Genomic DNA, 22,507 nt, shown 5'->3' with positions numbered 1-22,507 from the left:
ACAAAAATACAGATACTCAGATACCGGATATGGGGATATTAAAACATAAACGGGCAAAGTGTAGCCACTAAACTAAACGTGTCCCAATTTTTCCCTTTGCATCGATGAATTTCTGTTATAGAATGCTTCATATAGTGAACCTCACTTTAGAAAAACATTCTAAGAAATCTTAAAATTCTTGTTAAACATACCATCGTTGATGAAAATATTAGATAGGTTTACTTCCGTACCGTCAGTTGCTTTTTTGATGTCTGTAAATGTCTTAAGCATCCTATTCCATATCGCTGCGCATTTAAAACCCAGAATACACACACATAATAAGCATCCGATAGGAAACTGATGCATTAGGTAGATTTTGCAATGATGTGTATTTAAAACACTTTTTCAATGCACGATCAGTTATTTAAACAAAGCAGTTTTATGAAGTTTCGTAAGTCAGGCATACTTTGATTCAATGTGGACAATAAAAGTTAAGTGGACATTTGTCAAATATTGTTTTGAAAAAGAAATGCAACGATAACCAATGTTTCGTGCAACAAGGGATTTGAAAGTTCTCGGATTCCATCTCACAAACCACAAACAATTAAAACTGACCGTCCGACCTCATCATATAACTAAATATACAGGGCAATGATGAACAAAAATTCCGAGCGGAATTTGTTCCCTTTCTCGAAATTCACAGTTTTTTATTTCCAGATTTATGTCTAAAAAGGGAATATCTTTGCCAATTCAGAGAGAATATTCCATAATTAAGGGATTCTAGTAGTTTCCAACGTTTTAAAAGATTAATTTTGAAAGAGTTTCACTTTTTTTATTATATTCAAGATTGCCCTGATAATGTATTTTTTCAAGATTTCCCCCTTAGTCATAAATGATACATGCTGTATGTTATTTGTATGTGTGGTGTATATTTTAACTATCTTCATTCCGTTCATCATTACTGAATCCTTTTTTTGTCTTCCTTACCATAATTTATATATTTTTTGATCGACTTTGAATAAATTTCTTGTAATATGTTGGTTTTGTTGTAATGTAAAGATTTTAATAGTATATTTATGTTGCTGTTATTGTGTCGCGGCGGCGTATGTAAGTGTAAGTTACGTTTGGTTTTTTTGTTTTCATAGTTCTAGGTAAGAGTTGTTTGTTTGTGTGTGTGTATATATAAATTAATGTGCGTGTAAATTGCGCGCGTGTTATTCTCATGTTCCTTTTTTTTGGATTAATAAAAAATATAATAAAGAAAATTGTATGCAAGGAAAAAAGTTGGTTTTGAGGATATTGAGATTGAGATTTACTGCCGAATCAATAATCGACAAAATATTTTGTTTTTAAAGAAAACAAATTACAGAGAAATTAATTTAATAGTAGAAAAAAGAAAAGCTTACACGGTGGATAGAATGACGAAGTTTTAAAAAAAGTATGCGCTTATTTCTTTAGATTTTGTTATTGTTGTTGTATTGAATATCTCTTACACATGTACATATAGATATATATATATGGTTGGTTTATTACTTTAACGATTATAACGATCATAAAATTGTTGCGTTTAGTTTCTTCCATATTTGGCATGGAATCGAAAACTTTGTGCTTAAAATATTTGCATAAGGGAAAATGGATTTTTGGATTATAATTTTCATCAAAGTCACAATTATGAATTATTAAATTCTTTACAAAAACATCAACATACATAATAGGTATATAAATTCATATAATACTGTGCTCATTATAACCAATGAAGCTCATCATTTAACAATTTGTAAGAAATATTCAATACATACGACTAGTTTTTGTTCTTGTTGTTGTTGTTGCTGTTATTTTTGTTTTGTTCAATAGAAAATCTAATTTCTGCATTGTGATGGTTGGTGGTGATGATGATAACACCTTTCTTCAGATTCTGATATATATCAGAATTGATCATCCTCAGAACTAACTTTACCCATATAGTATAGTATATGCGAACCACGGCATTTGTTGGCTAATGATGTTTGTTTGCTGATTTGATGTTGTTGTTGTTGGTTTCTTTGTATTAAACTATAATAATATATAGTACTAAACATTATCTTTGTTGTAGGCTGTTGTTGTTGTTGTTGTGATTTGTTGTTTTGACTTAAAACATAATGTGTTGTTTCTTGTTGTCGTTATGTTGTTTATATATGTTTTCTTCTTCTTCTACTTCTTGCTTGCTCATCGTCCACACTTTAATTCCACACACGCAAGAATGAATCCCATGAGCCCGTTGCTACCGCCATACCATTTTCGGTTACACCCAGACATGAGACTCTATTATCGTGACCAGCCAATATACCCGAACGTTCAGCTTTCATTGTGTCCCAAACATTGCAATTGAAATCATCATAGCCAGCTAACAGTAAACGACCACTTTTTGAGAATGCCACCGATGTAATACCGCAGATGATATTGTCATGCGAGTACATGGCCAATTCTTGATCAGCACGTATATCAAAGAGACGACAGGTGGCATCATCTGAACCTGTTGCAAATGCCTGGCCATTGGGGAAGAATGTCACTGCATTGATATCGGATTCGTGACCAGGGAATGTCTGCTTACAAACACCCTCTCTGATGTCCCACAGTTTAGCTGAGGCATCACAAGCACCCGATACAAATGTTTGGCAGCCGGGGGCCAGCGATAGAGCCATTACATCACCTGTATGACCCAAAAATGATGTTACTTGTTGGCCGGTTTCAATGTCCCACAAACCACATGTCATATCTCCCGAGCTGGTAACAATTTGGCTATCGTCTAAGAAACGGCAGCATGACAAATAACCACCGTGACCGGGTAATTCACGGGATACACGTACATTGCCCTCACGGGTTTTTAAGTTGTAAATTGAACACATATTGTCTAGACCGCCACAGGCTACATAACTGCCGGAAGGCGCATAAGCGCACGTCATTACCCATGACGAGCGTAGTGGTATAGCGTGGACTTTATTTGTAGTGTGAGAGTCCCAAACAATCAGTTTACCATCCTGGGAGGCAGATACCAAATTGCGTGAGTCATTGCCCCAGTGCATGGCATAGATTTTCGCCAAATGTCCTCGCAATGTACGCCTTGTGCGCATTTGTATGCGACCTATGGGCTCCAAGGATGCGGCAGCCTGCACTAAGCTGGTGTCACAGGCAGCCTTTCGAGCATCACGTATGGCATTTTTAAGGGATTCAGCTTCTTGCCTCAAACTATCCAACTCATTCATTTTGGTAGGCTTTTATATGTATGTAATGTGTGTGTGTTTGTTTGTGCGAAGTAGTCTATTTGAAGTTCGCCCTGTGCTGGGGGATAGAGTGTTGTTGGTTGTATAAAAAACGGCCGAAAATGTTGGTTGATTCGGCACCTGCTGAATTCTTGTGGGGTATGGCGTTGGAGTCCAATAGATCCTAATGCAATATAATTACTACGTTGCACTACTATTGGAGTTGCTCCTGCTGCTGCTTCTTCCTGTTTTGGTGATGATGGTGAAAATCTCTATATCTTTAAAGGTGGAGGTTCGAATAAGGCCGCAAGTTAAGAGATTGAGTTGAATATGGTGATGATGATGATGACGACGATGATAAACACGAACAGCCAGTCAGTCAGTCAGAAGGCAGGCAGAAGGGCGAGCAGGCGGGCGGGCATCAGGGGGTGGTGGCAAATGAGAAGAAAAAAGTTACGAAAAGGTGCGGTGTTAGTTCTAAAAAAATTATCTTGACAATTTCATTACTAGGAACACAACTCCATGTACATATGTGTAGCTGGTAACTCACCTATCTTTTTGGTTTTCACTACACTGGGTTTCCTCCTATCCTGGGTGGTGGACGACAATCAATCCAAATCCAGCCAACAAAATTTGCAATAATTTCCCGAATATTTTTCCTTCTTTTTTATATTAAATTGCCTGGGAGTCTCTCGTATCGTTTTTTTCCTGTTGAAAAAAAGTGAACTGCTGTATAAATGATTCTCCTTTTTTTCTTCTTGTGCTTCGTAGTTCGCCGTTGACGTCCGCTCCACCACTTCTCCACACCAGCACACAGTTTTTTTCTTCTCTTTACTTTTGCCGTTTTGTATGTATATGTTATTTTTTCTAATGTCTTCCTCCTCCGTTCGAGAGTTCTTCGATCGTACTTTTTTTTGTTAATGGTACAAGGGGTGAAATCTATTCATTACTCTGTTCCATTATTTTCTGTTGCTCCCCCGACAAAAAATTTACATTCATATGCAAATTGGGGGAAATATGTTTCTTCTTCAAATAATTTTTGCAACTTTATCTTAAATCAATGTTTTAATAGCATAGTTTTTGTCACATACGATACAATATTCTCTCACAAAAAACTTCAATTTTCTTCACTTTACTTTGGCTTTTTTGTACACCAAAGTGCTGTTTTACATTTAAGCGACTTGTCTTACGATTTTGTGTCTCCTCTTTGCTCATCTTCGTAAATTTCACACACAGGGTTGCATTTTTTTGTAACATGGTACCAAGTGTACATTTTGTTAAAAATACTTAATGTAAAAAGAAGGTATTTTATAAAAATATGTTATACAAATTTTAAAATGCTTATAACAAATAATTATTTTATGCTTTAAATGATTTTTTATGCACAAAATTCATTGCAAAACTAAATTTTGTTTCAATTTCTCTTACTATGTTTTGCAACTCTGCCTAACAAGAATAACCACCACAAAGAGGAGACAAAAAATCGTAAGACAAGTCGCTTAAATGTAAAACAGCACAAAATTGCAATTTGCACCACCACGAACGAACAACGACACAGGGGGAAAACTTGATTAATAATACAACGAAAAAACTGAGTGAGACGGAGAGAGTGTACAACGACGATGATGGCCTTTAGCTACATACAGTGGTTGTTTTCACACCAAGCAAAGAACCAAATCACATCAATTTTGACTCACTCTTGGAAAATGAAATGGAAAATCCATCCGAAAATTCACTGGCTGGAGGAGACAACAACAATTTAGCACTCTCTCTCAGTTTTTATTCTCACAAAATACACTGGCAAAGCAAAGAGAAGAACATGATGAGTTGGTGGGGGTGGAGGGAGGGGGGGAGTTCTTATTAATGTAGTTAATTTTTTCACATCTATATGTATGAAGAATTTTTCCGACATCGCGTATTCATAATTCACACCTTACAACTTTACACTTTTCATCACTATCAAAAACACACACACACTTACGTTTTGTGCTTAATATTTCACAAAATTTGTGCTATTTGTATTTTTTGCTATATTAATTCAGTTTATTTTCATGTAAAATATTATTCATTACAAGCTAAAAAATGATTTTTCTGCTTAACAAATTTATCCTCCACCACAATAATAAGCGACACTTTTGACAGTTATATCAAAGCCAACACCTATATCTCTTTTGAACGAAACTCTCAACTCAATTGGGAAAAACTTGACGAAGCCAAGATTATCTAAATAAAGAAGTATCGGCGTATGTCTCACCGAACGTACTGTTATACGTTGTTATATAAAACAAAAAACCTAATAGTACGTTTACATATTAACGGATTTACAGTCGGTTTTAAATGTCAATTCCGTATGCATCAAATTAATCCTCGTTAAGTCCCGGTCCGCACTAGCGTGAATTTCATTAAAAAATTTCATGAAATTAGGTGTTCTTAAATCGAATTCCCCACTACAGCAATTTTATGATTTTACTCTACTATGGACGTCGATCTAGAGACGCATAATTTCATATCAAAATTTCAATAAAATTACTGTAGTGTGGCCCGGGACTAAGAAGGTAAACCCGACAAAAAGCTCTAATGTGTGCGGGTTTAAGACTTGCGATTAAATTAGATATAATGGCATTCACACTAATGCCCTAGACAGAGGGCAGCTTTAATTTGCATTAAGATCTGCAGTTAGGAAACAGTTGATTGCTGTTTTGTTGTTGTTTGCACTGTAATTTTTTATTTTCCTTGGGTCTCATAGCATGAATATATGAATATGCTCTCTCCATCATATGAATATCGGCTCTCTTTTACGGTATTGCCATATTGAAATACCCAAATTCACTTTAAATTCAGTTTGATTTTGTGCGTTAAGAATGTGGATAATACCCTAGACAGACGGCAGCGTTAATTTGCATAAACTGCTTTCATTCAAATTAATTCGTGCATTATCGACATTCTTAATGCACAAAATCAAACTGAATTTGAAGCGCTTTTTCATATTATAGAGAGAGCATATTCATGGGACTGGATTCTTATTCTATGAAAATTTTTATGATTTTACTTTACTATGGAGGTCGATCTAGAGACGCATAATTTCATACAATTTTTTCAATGAAATCACTCTGGTGTGGATCGGGACTTAACACTGTCATCTGTCTTGGTTATAAGAGGTTATTTACGCTATCTATCAATGTCATATGACACGAAATAAAAACATTCCATATCTACCCACGAGATTTTACTGCATTTTTGCACAAATTAAACGGCGTAAGGAATATCTCCAATATTACACACATTAGCGACTATATAATGATGGAAAATTTCAGCTCATATGACATTGATAGTTAGTGTAAACTACCTCTATGCTTATTGTTGTGATAAACATCTCAAGAATTTTATTAGACGTCACGATGAAATTGACAACTAAAATCCACTGAATTATAATGCTTGCGTATACGTCAAATGAAAACTCATCCATTGGATTTCATTTGACGTTTTATCAATGGAACTGACAGTTGAAATCGATTGGATTTCTTAAAGTAAATCAATCACTGGTTTACACACATTCCTTTGCGTATACGTCAAATGAAAACTCATCTGAAATCCATTGGATTTCATTTGACTTTTAAGCAATGGAATTGACAGTTGAAATCGAGAGGATTTCGTAAATGTAAACCAAGCACAAGCCTAAAGGCCTTCCCCAAATGTCAAATTATAAAGGAATGCCAGAGCCTCTTTGCAAATCCGCCTTCGTTCCCCTTTAGGAGGCTCTGGCATTTCTTTATATGGTCTGTTCCTTTACTTTTGAAAGTGGTAAAACCGGCAAAAGTAGTATAATGTCATGTTCACACGAGCGTTTCAATTACGTTGTTCGCCTGTCGAACGTAATTAACAGAAACATAAACAAAATTTCCTTCATTCTTGTTTCCTTGTTTTCACGAAAATTTTAACCGAAAACACATAAAATATACATTAAATGAATAGGAAAAGCAATAGACTTTTCTTCAATTGTATCTTCTACATTCAACTACACACATTTAATTCATTTTTTCCATAAATTCTGAATAATTTTGTATTTTCAATATATTTTTATATGTTTCTATTTTCAAAATTAAAGAGAGAGAGACGTGTCAAAACAATGTTTGTGTACACAGACTTTCAGTTATTTGTTTCCTTTTTGTTTCTGATTTTTTAAGCGATTTTGTTATTTTTTTATTTTATTTATTTCGAATGGGTAACCAAGCCTATAAGGCCATCTATGTTACAAAAGCAAAGTTATCCTAAACTACACCTAACTCTGAACTTAATCCTTAAAACTAAATAAAGATATAAACATATTTAATAACAATTTCTAATTTGTAACGTTCAGGGACGTGTGTGAGACGGTAGATGACTAGGCCAAGGTGGCAGAAGGCTTAAAGTTATTATGGTGTACCGGCTAAAATCAGTCGGCCACACACGACGTACAAAAAAAATTTTAATTGTATCACAAAATAATCATAAGTGTTATTGTAGCCCGCAGTAGTTGTTGTTGTTGAATACGTGGATACCCCTAGGTGTTACTGGGTACCATCTTGCCCTCCCATGGGCTCCATTGGAACCCCCATATGGGCCTTTTGTAATCGAGAACCCCCAAAATAACTTCCTCGATTGGCTGAACTCTCCCCTTTTTACCTTACCTTTAACCAAAAATTATTAGAACATAACCATCGTTATTTCTTTCATATATCCAGACAAATCCATTTTTATTACAATGTAAAAGATGCTAAACGATGTAGTTCATTATGTCTTAAAAATAGACTTAAGTTTACTTAAATCTAATTCTCTTATCAATCCAAAGAAAAAAAATATATATAACAGAATGGGGGGTACATACAAACCGAAAACAGGTGTATGTCGATCCCAATTCTCGAACCGCTATGTAGATAATATTAATTTAAAATTGGTCACTTATAATCAACCTGAAACCTATTGAGCTCAATTTGGAAAAAGGTAGTGATGTTTGTTAAATATGTTTAAAAAAAAAAGGTAAAGAAATGGGATCAGCATTAACAATGTTAATCTTAACAAGAACAATCAAAAGATTATATGGTTTAGGGTCTTATAGTAATATTCGGGAAATATATTCGGGGTATAAATGGAATGGTATGTGGTTTAATTTAAATTATGATTTAAAATTTTAATATAAATTCTGGCTTAAATTTCGATTTAAATCAAAGCTAAAATTCAGCTTGAACTGCTGTTAGTTTATAATTTTAATTCTGATTTAAACTCGATTCGTGACTTCGCCAAGTTCGGTTTTGATATAAATTTGGTTCAAACCCTGTTTCATATTGCTATTTCAAATTTGGACAGAATCTTCAGTTAAAGTCTTCGAATCCAATTTACTAATTTGAAGCCTGGTGTACGTTTTCAATTCAAACCCTATTTATAAATTTGATTCACGAATTAAATTTAAATTCCGCTAATTAAAATCTTGATTCGGGCTCAATTTAAACCCTTTCACTTTAAAGTTTGGTAAGAACTCTGAAAATTAAATCTCTATTGATTTCAAATTCAATTTTCCATATATAAACTTGATCTAGATTCCAACAATAGATTAGTTTACAATATCGATTTAAATTTTTAATCCATCGTTCACTGATTTAAATTCTGTTAGTGACCCGGTTTTAAAATTTTGAGTTAAAATTGGCTTAATCAAAATTTTAATTAAAATGATGATATGAATCTCGAATTTAAATCTCGAATTATTTTTTTATATAGATTCCAAATTAAATCTGGCTTATTTGAATCTCAATACAACACCGATTCAAATTGCATCAATTTAAAGTTTAATATGAAAATTGAATTTAAATCGTGATTTAAGTTTTTTTTTTTTAGATGTAAACTCGATTTAAACTTTGCTAAGTTAAATCCCAATTAAGGCTTTTGTTAACATAAATTTCTAATCAAATTTTTTATCAATCCAAATCTTGGTCTCAAATCTCGATTTAATTTCGAAATGTAAACTTTGATTTAAATCTTGATCTAAATATCCGTTGACTTAAACTGTACTTAAAATTATTGGCTTAAATCCTGACTCACGTGTAAAGAGCACATATGATTGAAATTTATTCGTTCTATTCGATCAACTTGTCGTTGATAGAAGTGATATTTTGATCTGAATACATTCATGAATTTGTATGAGGATTCGTATACCCATATTGCCTGAATCAAACTCATTCAGTTGGTTAATGACAAAAAAAAATTCTAATAAGATTCTTGCAAACTTTTTTTGTTCTCAAGGAGGGTGTTTAATTATGATTAAAATCTCTATAATATTTAGTAGAAATTCAAACCATAATTAAGCAGATTCATTTCAGTGACAATCGTTGCATGATTGCGTTTTATTTATTTAGTTTTACCTTTACCTTTTGCGAAAGGTAACTGTCAAAAATTGAAGTTTCTATTTACACGTGGTCGAAGGCAACAAAAAATATATGTATAATACTGGAATGTGACTATTGCCTATGATTGTATGCGTTTAGTATACATATGTACAAAAAAAAATCACAAATAAAAAAATCGCTGCAGCTTTATCAGCTGTTGATGAGGGGGTACTCGGCTGACCGTCGAGGGTTTGAAAAAAGATTAAAATGGTCTCATACTTCCCGGTCTGTAACTGGGAAATATGAGAACCATAAACACACTATTCGCACCGAATCTTCTCGAAAGGGTTAGTTACTGTACTTACGTACTCGTCTCCATAAGGCACTGGCAAAAAAACTGCATTGAATGGTGGCAATACATACTGTTAACTGCTTCTGATTATTGAGGACATCAGGGATGAAGTCGGGTTCGCAAAGTTAACTGGTGCTGGCGGCGGAAAGTTCCAGAAAGAGAGACAAACTTTTCAAAAACAGGCAGCAAATTGTTGTTGTAGACTACCTCTGAACTGCTCTAGCTGCTGCATATGGTTAAAGTTGTGTCGTCTTAATGCATCGGAAATATTTCTGGCTAGGCAACATTCGGTGGACACACGAAAGACAGTAGGGCACATGAACCTCGTAAAATTGTCGTGAGACAAAGTTTTGATGGGCAATTTGGTGTAATTTGCCAAGAAATTTTAATGCGCAAAAATTTTGTGGATTGCTGTTATGTAGGCATAGGTGGTATTTGCCTTGGGCGATACTTTCATCAGCATTTTACGTTTGTGGTGCAATATGTCCAATTTCCACAGTAATTGGAACACCGATACAGTTAATAAATTTGCAGGGTACTATATGTTAGGCTGGTTGGTGGATATTCCTAACATTAGTGGTGTTGTTTTCAGCAAACACAATTTCCATACGCAAAGATAATTACTGATGGCGTTGGTGTGGCGGTACCATGTGGTGTAACTTCCAATAATTTGCAAATTCTTTGCAAAAAAATTTTTTTCCTTGAAAAGAAAGCAGAAAAAATGCAATTAGGCATGCACCTAATTAATTTTGCATTGTTCTTACCTTTTATGTATTAACAAATATTAATACAAATCAAATTAGAAAATATTTCTAATTGGAACAATGCTCCTTTTCAATATGGCGTTGTTATACACACTTTATTTTATTGCACCACTATGCACCACACTTTTTTTTCTTTTAATGATCTCTGCTCTTCGTCTTTTGCAAATTAAAAGAAATTTACGACGAAGTTGGCGCTAATGTCATCTGTGCTGTCAACCGTGTTGCCACCTTTCAAAAATTTAAATGTCAAATGGTTTGACCGAACTTATTGGACGGCGTTCCTTACGCCGCCGTTAAGGGTTCGTTTACATTGGCCTTGCGAAATCTACTCGATTTCAATGTAAACAACGGTTAACATAACAAACCCGAACACGTTGGCATAGGCCTGCCGAAGCCATACTGATTCGGGAAGTTAACCGAGGTATGCTTAGGGTGGGGAAGAACCGCGACCCTGATTCAAAAAGAACAGAAAATCGTAAAAAAAAAAAACAAAAGCCGGGCAATTATTTTGTGGGCACCATGTGCTGTAAATCTTTTGCGTGATAAACGCCTATTTTCCTTCCCTGAAGGTCTTCAATTTCATACAAGGAGTTTCCTACACATCTGGCAACTCTGCACTTTACAAACTTTTGACACAACTTAGAGTTAAGATGGCGCGAAGCGTCACTCAAAATGAAGTTTCTTCTAAGTATTTCCTGCCCCGGTTTGAAACTGACGTCGCGAGTCCTGGTGTTATACCGAGCCGCACATTTTTCAAAAGAATCGTGGATATTCGTTTTAATCTTTTCGCGGACTAAATTCAAAATATCGTGTTTCGGAACTATTTCAACCATACCGTCTTCTAAAACTCCTAGTTTGTGTGCTAAATCATAAGTGCTCGCGTGTGTAACCATGTGGGTGCCGAATAATGCGAAATACGGTGAACAACCAAGTGTCGTGTGAAAAGTGGACCTCAAAGAACATTCTATGGACGATATATTTCGGTCCCAATCGCGTTGATCCTCCGAAACATAAGTCCGGATTGCCGCGATTATAGTCCTATTTACGCGTTCCGATGCATTCGCCTGAGGCGAATACACGGCATTTCTAATCGGTCGGCATCCATATTTATTTAAAAACGAAGAAAATTCTGTTGAAGTAAATTGTTTTCCGTTATCGGAATGTACAATTTGTGGCACGCCAAATTTATGAAACACCTCGGATTCTAGAAATCTTATCACGTTTTTCGAGTTCGCCTTGGCCAGTGGTTTCAACAAAACAAATTTTGTCAAGTGGTCTAATACGATAAAAATGTACGAGTTACCTAACCTCGACCTCGGAAAAGGTCCAATGAAATCTATAAAAATCTTTTGAAAAGGCCTATCGGTAACGGTTTCGGTGCCCATCTTGGGTCTTAAAATATGATTCGGTGCTTTCGATTGCTTACAAACAATGCAGTGGTTGATAAAGTTTCGGACTTGTTGAGCCATCTTAGGCCAATAAAAATATTGCCTCAGTGCCGCGATCGTACGTCCTATACCACAATGGCAATTAACAGAAGAAGTGTGTGTTTTTTCGATAAGTGAATTGGTTAAAGCACTCGGAACCCAAAGCTTCCAAATAAAATTTTCATGTACCGGAGTACCATCTGACGGGAGTGTCTTTTTGTACACAAACGAATCGCTAACTTTTAAATCCGGTAAACTGTCTTGATTTTCCTGAACCATACTAACTAATTGTGAATACTCCTCACTTTTAAACTCGGGTGAATCTAAATCAACAAGAGGCCTTTCGTCGACAAACATATTGACTTCGTCCAGGTGAACGCGAGAAAGTGTATCGGCTACGACATTTTGTGATCCCTTGCGGTGCTGAATATCAAAATTAAAGGATTGCAACTTCAGACTCCATCTTGCCAACCGACCACTGAGGTCCTTCTGTCCCATCAGCCATTTCAACGCGCTGTGATCCGTCACGACAGTGAATGGCATCATTTCGATAAACGGGCGAAATTTCTTTATCGCACTAATGACTGCCAAACACTCCCGCTCCGTCACACTATAGTTCTGCTCAGCCTTGGAGAGCTGCGCAGAATGAAAGGCGATGGGACGTTCCAAACCAACAGCGTCCAGTTGGTACAAGACCGCACCTAGGCCAATGTTTGAGGCGTCACACTGGACGTAGAAACGTTTGTCAAAAACCGGATGGTGAAGAACCGGGCTAGTGGTCAATGCTACTTTCAATTTATTAAAAGCTTCTATCGCCTGATCATCAAAGGAGAATGGTTTACCCTTCTTCAAGGTTTTGGTTAGCGGTGCTGTTATCTCAGCGTAGTTTTGAATAAATCTACGGAACCATGAGGCCATACCTAGAAATCGCCTAACTTCCCTAGTCGTCTTCGGAATTGGTATGTCGGTAATTGAATTGATTTTAGACGGATCCGGCTTAAGTTTCCCCTCGCCTACTATGTACCCGAGGTACCTTAATTCGCGCCTGCAAAATTTGGATTTCTTCAAGTTGATCGTCAGGTTTGCCCTAGACAGCATCTCTCCCACCTGTTGGAGCAGCACCACATGCGATTCAAAGTCAGGTGAGACTACCAACAGATCGTCTAGATACACGAAGACTTTGTTTTTCAGGTCCGGTGAGATCACACTATCCATTAACCGACATAACCGTTGGGCTGCATTGCACAACCCGAACGGCATGACAGTAAATTGATAGTGTGGTCTCCCCGGCACTGTAAACGCGGTCTTCGGACGACTATCTAGCGCCAAGGGCACTTGCCAAAAGGCGTCTTTAAGATCAATACTCGAAATGAAATAGGTGTCTTGGAGACGACCCAATAATGCGTCTATAAACGGCAGAGGATACGCGTCTTTAATGGTGACCTCATTCAGCTTACGTGCATCTAGGCACAACCTATTCTTTTCACCCCTACGGACCAAGGTGACTGGAGAATTCCATGGAGACGTACTGGGCTCGATGACACCCAAACTCAGCATGCGATCAAGTTCTTGATAAATGAGAGACTCAACAGCCGGAGAAACAGGATAATGACGCTGCTTTATCGGAACCGCATCGCCAGTATCAATGACGTGTTCCTCTAAATGCGTTTTTCCGAGACCATGCTTTTCGAAATCCTTAAAACTTTCTTTGGCCTTTTCAAGTAAGGCTGACTGGTCACTAGATAGAACATGCATGTCGGAATCTTCACTTATAGAATTGATCTCGAGACTGCTAATGAGTTTGGGCGCTATGCTGAATTCTCTCCAAAAGTCAATGCCACAATACATTGAATTCTCCAGACCCGGAATGAGGTAGACATCCATGGGTTTGGTCAGATCATCGAAAGTAAGCTGAACTCTAACTTTACCTACACAAGAAACACGCTGTCCGCTGGCAGTACCAACGCTGCATTTAAAAACCGGAATAAACTTCAAATTCAATTTGTCAACAAAAGATAAACAATCTTTGCCTAAGCACGTCACCGTAGCTCCACTATCAAACAATGCTAATACAGACATACCATTCACTAAGACTTCTCGAAAAGGACGAGGGTCTTTGGATTTAGAATCAGAAAAAGTGCAAGAAGAAACAGAAAGTCTCTTAAGGCGTCTCACTTTATACCGCTCGCGAGCTTTAAGAATTCGTTTGGAAACGAAAACATCAGATTTGCACGTAATTTCAGAATTGAAAATGCGCTCTCTAGTCTTCAAGTAATTGGCCATTCGGATATGAAAAGGCAAAGTCAAATCAGGTTTGGTTTTGACAATATTGTCGGAAAGTCTGGGTAATACACTACATGGATCAGAAAGGATTGGATCTGTAGAAGTGGAAACATCAGATAAGCCTAGTCAGTCCACAGTCTGAGTAGCTATGGATTCTGATTTAGAAACATTAGAAGGACGACTAATTTGTTTGCAATTATTGCATTGTGGAGTGGTAACCCCTGGTGATCCGCAACGGAAACAAAATACTGAACGATGAGACTTAGAGCAATTCTTAAAAATGTGGCCATTGCTGCCGCAGTTCCAACACCGTGAAGGCTCATTTTTAGAAACACCAGTTGGCTTCTGCCGTAAACGCAACTCCTCAACATCATGGACTAAATTATCAAAGTCAGAATCGTTAATTTCATTTATCATTCGAGGTGGTTGGCCTGTTCTAAATCTCATCGACGATTCCCTTTCAAGAAACTCTTCAGCTTTTCTAACTTCATTTCGGAATTGTTCAACAGAATAGAAAGTGCCACTAAATGTTAAATGGGCAAGTCTGGGTTTCAATCCAGCTTTGAGGATGTCAATAACTTCAAAATCTTTCAAAGGTTCCCTCAACTGAGTACGCAGACTATTTATGGCATCTATATATTGTGTAGCAGATTCATCTCTCCCCTGCTTCCTGTCCATAATCTGCCTCATCACATCAAGATTTGATTGAAAACGTTGAAATTCGTGGACTATACTGATCTTTAACATTTCCCAGTTCATGTTTGGATACTGTCTAATCTTTCCCCAATACCATTGGCAAGGACGACCTTCCAGTAAATGATGAAATTCATCAACCAATTCTTGTTCTGGGCAGCCATAACTATTTCGAAGCCTTTCTACTCGAAAGATGAAATCTTCGACATTTGGTGTCTTAGGGGTAGCATCAAACTTAATGCCCCACTTACTGAGATATGGATACCTGGGCCTACTAAAATCTTCCCTATTTCGATTTGGAACTTCCTGGTTTCTACTACCCGAACCTGCATGTCTGGTATCGGTTTGTAGTGGTGGCAAATCATGAGGCCAATCAATGCTTTGGGAATGTGGTTCTTGTATGTGAATAGGATTAGCTGAAGGAACGGAAGATTGAGAAAAAGCAGCTTGAACTGCAGCAGCAACCGCTTTCTGCATTTCCTTTTTCATGGTTTTAACCATTGATGCTTGGGTGGCCTCTAAGGCGGACTGAACTACCTCAAGAACTCCTGTGCTACTAAGTCTTTCCATTTGTTCATCATCATTGCCACGAATAGTCAAAGGGCTAAAGGAAGGTCTAGTAACTGTGCTTGGTTGCTCATTTACTTGCGAAAGAGTAGGTGGACTTGCAAATTCGTTTGGTGTAGGCAGATCATTTCCATCAGCGCTAGCTGGGATACCTGATCCGGTACCTGGTTCTGTTCCAGCAGCTTCTCCTACTGCCTGACTTGCCGACCTTGTAATAATGCCGTAAGTTTTTGGCTTGGCCCCTGTAGAAGGCTGCATGATGTCAAAATCGAAAGGAAATCTCCCACAAATCAACAAAAGTTACAAAGAAAAAGGTACTTGTACTACTCAGTCCAACAAGAAATTTCAATAAAAAGCTCAAAATCCAAAAAATGTCTTCTCTAATGACCGACAGGTTTTCAAAAAGGTAGGTATGATACCATAAATTCAAAGAAAATGCCAAAGATATTTATAAGCAGAGGTTGTCAAAGTTCAATATTAAAATTCTCAAACACAACAAAACTCGATCAGAATACTGAATGGTTACTGCAGGTCAGGTATTTCGGAAGAAGAAACGAATCAAAAATCAATAAATCTTGCAAAGTTTCTCAAAACCAGAACAAATGCTCAGAAATTCTGTAAACCAGAATAAATTGAAGCAACGAATTATTTTTTTTTTCCTATGCTGTGGTAGATCAGTATAAATATTTGAAAGTCCGGGTAAAATTAGTTCGAATAATATTCGAATAAAGTCTTGGCTGGTAAAAAAAAATAGAACTTCGATAGGCTCTTCAGTTCTCTTCGCCTACCCCTATTGTTCTATGGAGTAGACTGTTCAAAACGTAGGAGTGATTGTTGCCGGTTAGAATTTCCTCAAAGAGTTTCTCGAGGTCTCTCCAGTGTATCTTTAGTTAAGCATAGAACGGCTTTCTAAAGATACACTGGGAAATCGACAACCAGACAGCAATCAGTCCTACGGAAAATGCTCCAACTCAAGGTTGAGCGCTGCCGTCCGAAGGCTCTCCAGACTAACCGCCCCTACAACCTTAAGGTACTTCAGTAGACCTCGAGTCAGGCTGAAGACCAGTCTTCGGGTACAGTTAGTCCAGTTCTGTGTACACCCTGTGTGTACGTGATAACAAACAAAAATATATTGCTACTTAAAGCTTATATATTTAAAAGTAAGAACTAGCAATCAGTAGTTTGAGCCTATCAAACCCCTCCTGCCGTCTTTTAATCAAGAAAAAGAGAAAAACAATTGTCTTGAGGGCGACGACCCTATGCCTCACGCAATCGGAAATAGAATGGTAACTACCACGGTAGAAAATTCCAGCAAAGTGAATAGTAAATTACTACCACTTCTGAAAAATTTGACAAAAACTAATGCACCACAGATCCCAATTGAAATCTCGAAAGGTTTCACCAGTTTCCACGACGATGCTTCACTTTCAATTCTCAAACCGGACAGGAAATAAAATCGTGCAAAAGATTCGCTAGTGTAGGTGCCAGATAAAAAAACGACAAAGTCATAAAGTGCCAACAATCAAAATGATACAACGTCAAGTTTTATTCTCAATAATTCGCAGAAAACTCCATATAATTGTAGGTGGAAAGGTTTAGGGAGTAGTAAGTAGAAGCTTTCAACTATCGTTGGTTTAATCTGCATCCCCCAGAATCTAAATAATTTTTCTCAAATAAACTTTGGATCCGAAATTTTGAAACAGGAATTTAGTAGTTTCTAAAATTGACAAAAATGAGTGCAATTCTGTCAAAATATTAGCTTATTTCAGACAAATTTCCAAAATCAATCAAAGATGTATACATACGGTTAAGGTTATAGGTAAAAGGTTTAGTTCAGCCAAAAGGAAAAAAAAAACAAAACAACAACATTTTATCACAACTACTAAAGCCCCAACAACTTGAAAAAAATTTCCCCAAGAAAAAACTCATGTTCATAGTGATACAATCTCGTAAAGACATATCTAATATAGCAAATTGCACCTTGATCATATAAATCAAATGTGAATGACAATATATTGTCAATGTCTGAAAACATGAACTCTGTCTAATATTATTTGTTGCAATATTAAAGTCTGATATACGTACAGTACTCTAAGACAACAAAATAATTCCACGTTAGATGATAATCGCAAAAAAAAAAATTGATCAGTTAAGCTATGACGCTATTGATAGTTCACATCAATCAAAACTACATCAAGACTCATAGGTCGAAACTGAAAATAAAACAAAGTTTAAACTGAGCTTCCAGCATCGCGCTGGCTTAAACGTTGGGCGCCATTTTTGTAACGTTCAGGGACGTGTGTGAGACGGTAGATGACTAGGCCAAGGTGGCAGAAGGCTTAAAGTTATTATGGTGTACCGGCTAAAATCAGTCGGCCACACACGACGTACAAAAAAAATTTTAATTGTATCACAAAATAATCATAAGTGTTATTGTAGCCCGCAGTAGTTGTTGTTGTTGAATACGTGGATACCCCTAGGTGTTACTGGGTACCATCTTGCCCTCCCATGGGCTCCATTGGAACCCCCATATGGGCCTTTTGTAATCGAGAACCCCCAAAATAACTTCCTCGATTGGCTGAACTCTCCCCTTTTTACCTTACCTTTAACCAAAAATTATTAGAACATAACCATCGTTATTTCTTTCATATATCCAGACAAATCCATTTTTATTACAATGTAAAAGATGCTAAACGATGTAGTTCATTATGTCTTAAAAATAGACTTAAGTTTACTTAAATCTAATTCTCTTATCAATCCAAAGAAAAAAAAAATATATATAACAGAATGGGGGGTACATACAAACCGAAAACAGGTGTATGTCGATCCCAATTCTCGAACCGCTATGTAGATAATATTAATTTAAAATTGGTCACTTATAATCAACCTGAAACCTATTGAGCTCAATTTGGAAAAAGGTAGTGATGTTTGTTAAATATGTTTTAAAAAAAAGGTAAAGAAATGGGATCAGCATTAACAATGTTAATCTTAACAAGAACAATCAAAAGATTATATGGTTTAGGGTCTTATAGTAATATTCGGGAAATATATTCGGGGTATAAATGGAATGGTATGTGGTTTAATTTAAATTATGATTTAAAATTTTAATATAAATTCTGGCTTAAATTTCGATTTAAATCAAAGCTAAAATTCAGCTTGAACTGCTGTTAGTTTATAATTTTAATTCTGATTTAAACTCGATTCGTGACTTCGCCAAGTTCGGTTTTGATATAAATTTGGTTCAAACCCTGTTTCATATTGCTATTTCAAATTTGGACAGAATCTTCAGTTAAAGTCTTCGAATCCAATTTACTAATTTGAAGCCTGGTGTACGTTTTCAATTCAAACCCTATTTATAAATTTGATTCACGAATTAAATTTAAATTCCGCTAATTAAAATCTTGATTCGGGCTCAATTTAAACCCTTTCACTTTAAAGTTTGGTAAGAACTCTGAAAATTAAATCTCTATTGATTTCAAATTCAATTTTCCATATATAAACTTGATCTAGATTCCAACAATAGATTAGTTTACAATATCGATTTAAATTTTTAATCCATCGTTCACTGATTTAAATTCTGTTAGTGACCCGGTTTTAAAATTTTGAGTTAAAATTGGCTTAATCAAAATTTTAATTAAAATGATGATATGAATCTCGAATTTAAATCTCGAATTATTTTTTTATATAGATTCCAAATTAAATCTGGCTTATTTGAATCTCAATACAACACCGATTCAAATTGCATCAATTTAAAGTTTAATATGAAAATTGAATTTAAATCGTGATTTAAGTTTTTTTTTTTAGATGTAAACTCGATTTAAACTTTGCTAAGTTAAATCCCAATTAAGGCTTTTGTTAACATAAATTTCTAATCAAATTTTTTATCAATCCAAATCTTGGTCTCAAATCTCGATTTAATTTCGAAATGTAAACTTTGATTTAAATCTTGATCTAAATATCCGTTGACTTAAACTGTACTTAAAATTATTGGCTTAAATCCTGACTCACGTGTAAAGAGCACATATGATTGAAATTTATTCGTTCTATTCGATCAACTTGTCGTTGATAGAAGTGATATTTTGATCTGAATACATTCATGAATTTGTATGAGGATTCGTATACCCATATTGCCTGAATCAAACTCATTCAGTTGGTTAATGACAAAAAAAAATTCTAATAAGATTCTTGCAAACTTTTTTTGTTCTCAAGGAGGGTGTTTAATTATGATTAAAATCTCTATAATATTTAGTAGAAATTCAAACCATAATTAAGCAGATTCATTTCAGTGACAATCGTTGCATGATTGCGTTTTATTTATTTAGTTTTTGTTTTTGAGAGCAAAAAAAAATGTATTCTCTTATTTGGAATATGACGTCACTCATAACAAATCTCTTTTAAAAGAGACAAATTCTCATACAAAAGCAATGAAGCTTCCAGAGTTTCTAACGGTAAATGATCGGGGTAAGCGAAAGGTAACTGTCAAAAATTGAAGTTTCTATTTACACGTGGTCGAAGGCAACAAAAAATATATGTATAATACTGGAATGTGACTATTGCCTATGATTGTATGCGTTTAGTATACATATGTACAAAAAAAAATCACAAATAAAAAAATCGCTGCAGCTTTATCAGCTGTTGATGAGGGGGTACTCGGCTGACCGTCGAGGGTTTGAAAAAAGATTAAAATGGTCTCATACTTCCCGGTCTGTAACTGGGAAATATGAGAACCATAAACACACTATTCGCACCGAATCTTCTCGAAAGGGTTAGTTACTGTACTTACGTACTCGTCTCCATAAGGCACTGGCAAAAAAAACTGCATTGAATGGTGGCAATACATACTGTTAACTGCTTCTGATTATTGAGGACATCAGGGATGAAGTCGGGTTCGCAAAGTTAACTGGTGCTGGCGGCGGAAAGTTCCAGAAAGAGAGACAAACTTTTCAAAAACAGGCAGCAACTTGTTGTTGTAGACTACCTCTGAACTGCTCTAGCTGCTGCATATGGTTAAAGTTGTGTCGTCTTAATGCATCGGAAATATTTCTGGCTAGGCAACATTCGGTGGACACACGAAAGACAGTAGGGCACATGAACCTCGTAAAATTGTCGTGAGACAAAGTTTTGATGGGCAATTTGGTGTAATTTGCCAAGAAATTTTAATGCGCAAAAATTTTGTGGATTGCTGTTATGTAGGCATAGGTGGTATTTGCCTTGGGCGATACTTTCATCAGCATTTTACGTTTGTGGTGCAATATGTCCAATTTCCACAGTAATTGGAACACCGATACAGTTAATAAATTTGCAGGGTACTATATGTTAGGCTGGTTGGTGGATATTCCTAACATTAGTGGTGTTGTTTTCAGCAAACACAATTTCCATACGCAAAGATAATTACTGATGGCGTTGGTGTGGCGGTACCATGTGGTGTAACTTCCAATAATTTGCAAATTCTTTGCAAAAAAATTTTTTTCCTTGAAAAGAAAGCAGAAAAAATGCAATTAGGCATGCACCTAATTAATTTTGCATTGTTCTTACCTTTTATGTATTAACAAATATTAATACAAATCAAATTAGAAAATATTTCTAATTGGAACAATGCTCCTTTTCAATATGGCGTTGTTATACACACTTTATTTTATTGCACCACTATGCACCACACTTTTTTTTCTTTTAATGATCTCTGCTCTTCGTCTTTTGCAAATTAAAAGAAATTTACGACGAAGTTGGCGCTAATGTCATCTGTGCTGTCAACCGTGTTGCCACCTTTCAAAAATTTAAATGTCAAATGGTTTGACCGAACTTATTGGACGGCGTTCCTTACGCCGCCGTTAAGGGTTCGTTTACATTGGCCTTGCGAAATCTACTCGATTTCAATGTAAACAACGGTTAACATAACAAATTAAACGGGGTTTAAGCATATACTACTCCAAACAAATATAAAAGCATATCATATATTAAATTTAATATCTTATTTTATATTTAAATGAGAAGAAAATATAAACATGTTTCAGCGACAACTCCAAAAACAGAATCTGGCCATTAATAAATTAAAACAAGACATATTACATTCAGATATCATGAGATTGGGAATAAGTGTACAATTTAGATTTAAAAGAAATAAGTGATCCCCCAAGACACTTAAATGGAGGTGGCAGATTATTAAATGCACGCGAAACTCTGATAAAAAATGACTTCTCTAGCACTGGCGTGATTCTTGGCAAAATAATTTGCAAATTCCTCTCCGACCTACCGAAGGAAAACAGTTCGAAAACGCACACTGGTGTCTTCAACTTAACTATCTTATACAAATATAAAAGACACCTAATGATAACAAAATTACTAAAACTACAACCGAGAAAGCTCTCGACATAGCTTGAAATATGCTGACGCCAATTTATGGAATAAATGTACCGTACCACTCTATTAAACAATAAACGCAATTTACGCAGGACATTACCACACGTACCACTAAAAACTTCAATACCATACAAAAACATAGGCATTATCAACGCATGAACAACGCGAACTTTTACAACTCGAGGCAACACGTTATCCAACGTGTATAACTTTCTAAGTGCAAAGTTAACCTTGGACACAACCGTATTAACATGCGCCTCAAAAGTAAGATTTTTGTCAACAACAACACCCAACACAATTTAACTTATTAACAACATCTATAACATTATTATGGATGGAAATAGTAATTGAACCTTCGGGGATATTGCCAAAATGCATTGCCTTTGTTTTATTGGCATTAACACAAAAACCATTAACAGACATCCAGTCAACTAACACACTAACAGTGAAATTTATTGTATTTTGAAGAACGTCCAAAAACACAAAATCA

The 22,507-nt window shown here is 35.9% G+C and overlaps 1 protein-coding gene and 2 long non-coding RNA genes across 11 annotated transcripts; all 3 read right to left on the bottom strand.

Annotated features, from left to right (window-relative positions):
• Positions 1-888: 888 nt before the first annotated feature.
• Positions 889-5,497, bottom strand: Gbeta13F (guanine nucleotide-binding protein subunit beta-1). 9 transcript variants are annotated; one of them, XM_073977809.1, is made up of 3 exons: positions 5,200-5,497; positions 3,769-3,926; positions 889-3,496 (listed from the first exon to the last, which is right to left on the bottom strand). In XM_073977809.1, exon 3 carries the CDS (start codon positions 3,219-3,221, stop codon positions 2,199-2,201), a length of 1,023 nt encoding a protein of 340 aa, XP_073833910.1. In that variant the 5' UTR covers positions 3,222-3,496; positions 3,769-3,926; positions 5,200-5,497; the 3' UTR covers positions 889-2,198. The 9 variants fall into 9 exon arrangements, with proteins under 9 accessions (XP_073833910.1, XP_073833917.1, XP_073833915.1 ...); XM_073977816.1 differs by having other exon boundaries at positions 889-3,490; positions 5,200-5,413; XM_073977814.1 differs by having other exon boundaries at positions 889-3,695; positions 5,200-5,395.
• A 2,424-nt stretch (positions 5,498-7,921) lies between these two features.
• Positions 7,922-10,904, bottom strand: LOC141399315 (uncharacterized). The gene is made up of 2 exons (XR_012411811.1): positions 10,691-10,904; positions 7,922-10,626 (listed from the first exon to the last, which is right to left on the bottom strand). It is a non-coding gene; the product is annotated as an uncharacterized lncRNA (long non-coding RNA).
• Positions 10,905-18,299: 7,395 nt separating this feature from the next.
• Positions 18,300-21,526, bottom strand: LOC141399313 (uncharacterized). The gene is made up of 2 exons (XR_012411810.1): positions 21,196-21,526; positions 18,300-21,131 (listed from the first exon to the last, which is right to left on the bottom strand). It is a non-coding gene; the product is annotated as an uncharacterized lncRNA (long non-coding RNA).
• Between the last annotated feature and the right edge of the window lie 981 nt (positions 21,527-22,507).

This window comes from Musca autumnalis, unplaced genomic scaffold (genome assembly GCF_047663935.1).
Source record: "Musca autumnalis isolate F117 unplaced genomic scaffold, ASM4766393v1 scaffold_3, whole genome shotgun sequence".
NCBI classification, from domain to species: Eukaryota; Metazoa; Arthropoda; class Insecta; order Diptera; family Muscidae; genus Musca; species Musca autumnalis.
Note: the sequence above shows the minus strand (reverse complement) of the source record. Positions and strands in the feature narration are given on the sequence as shown.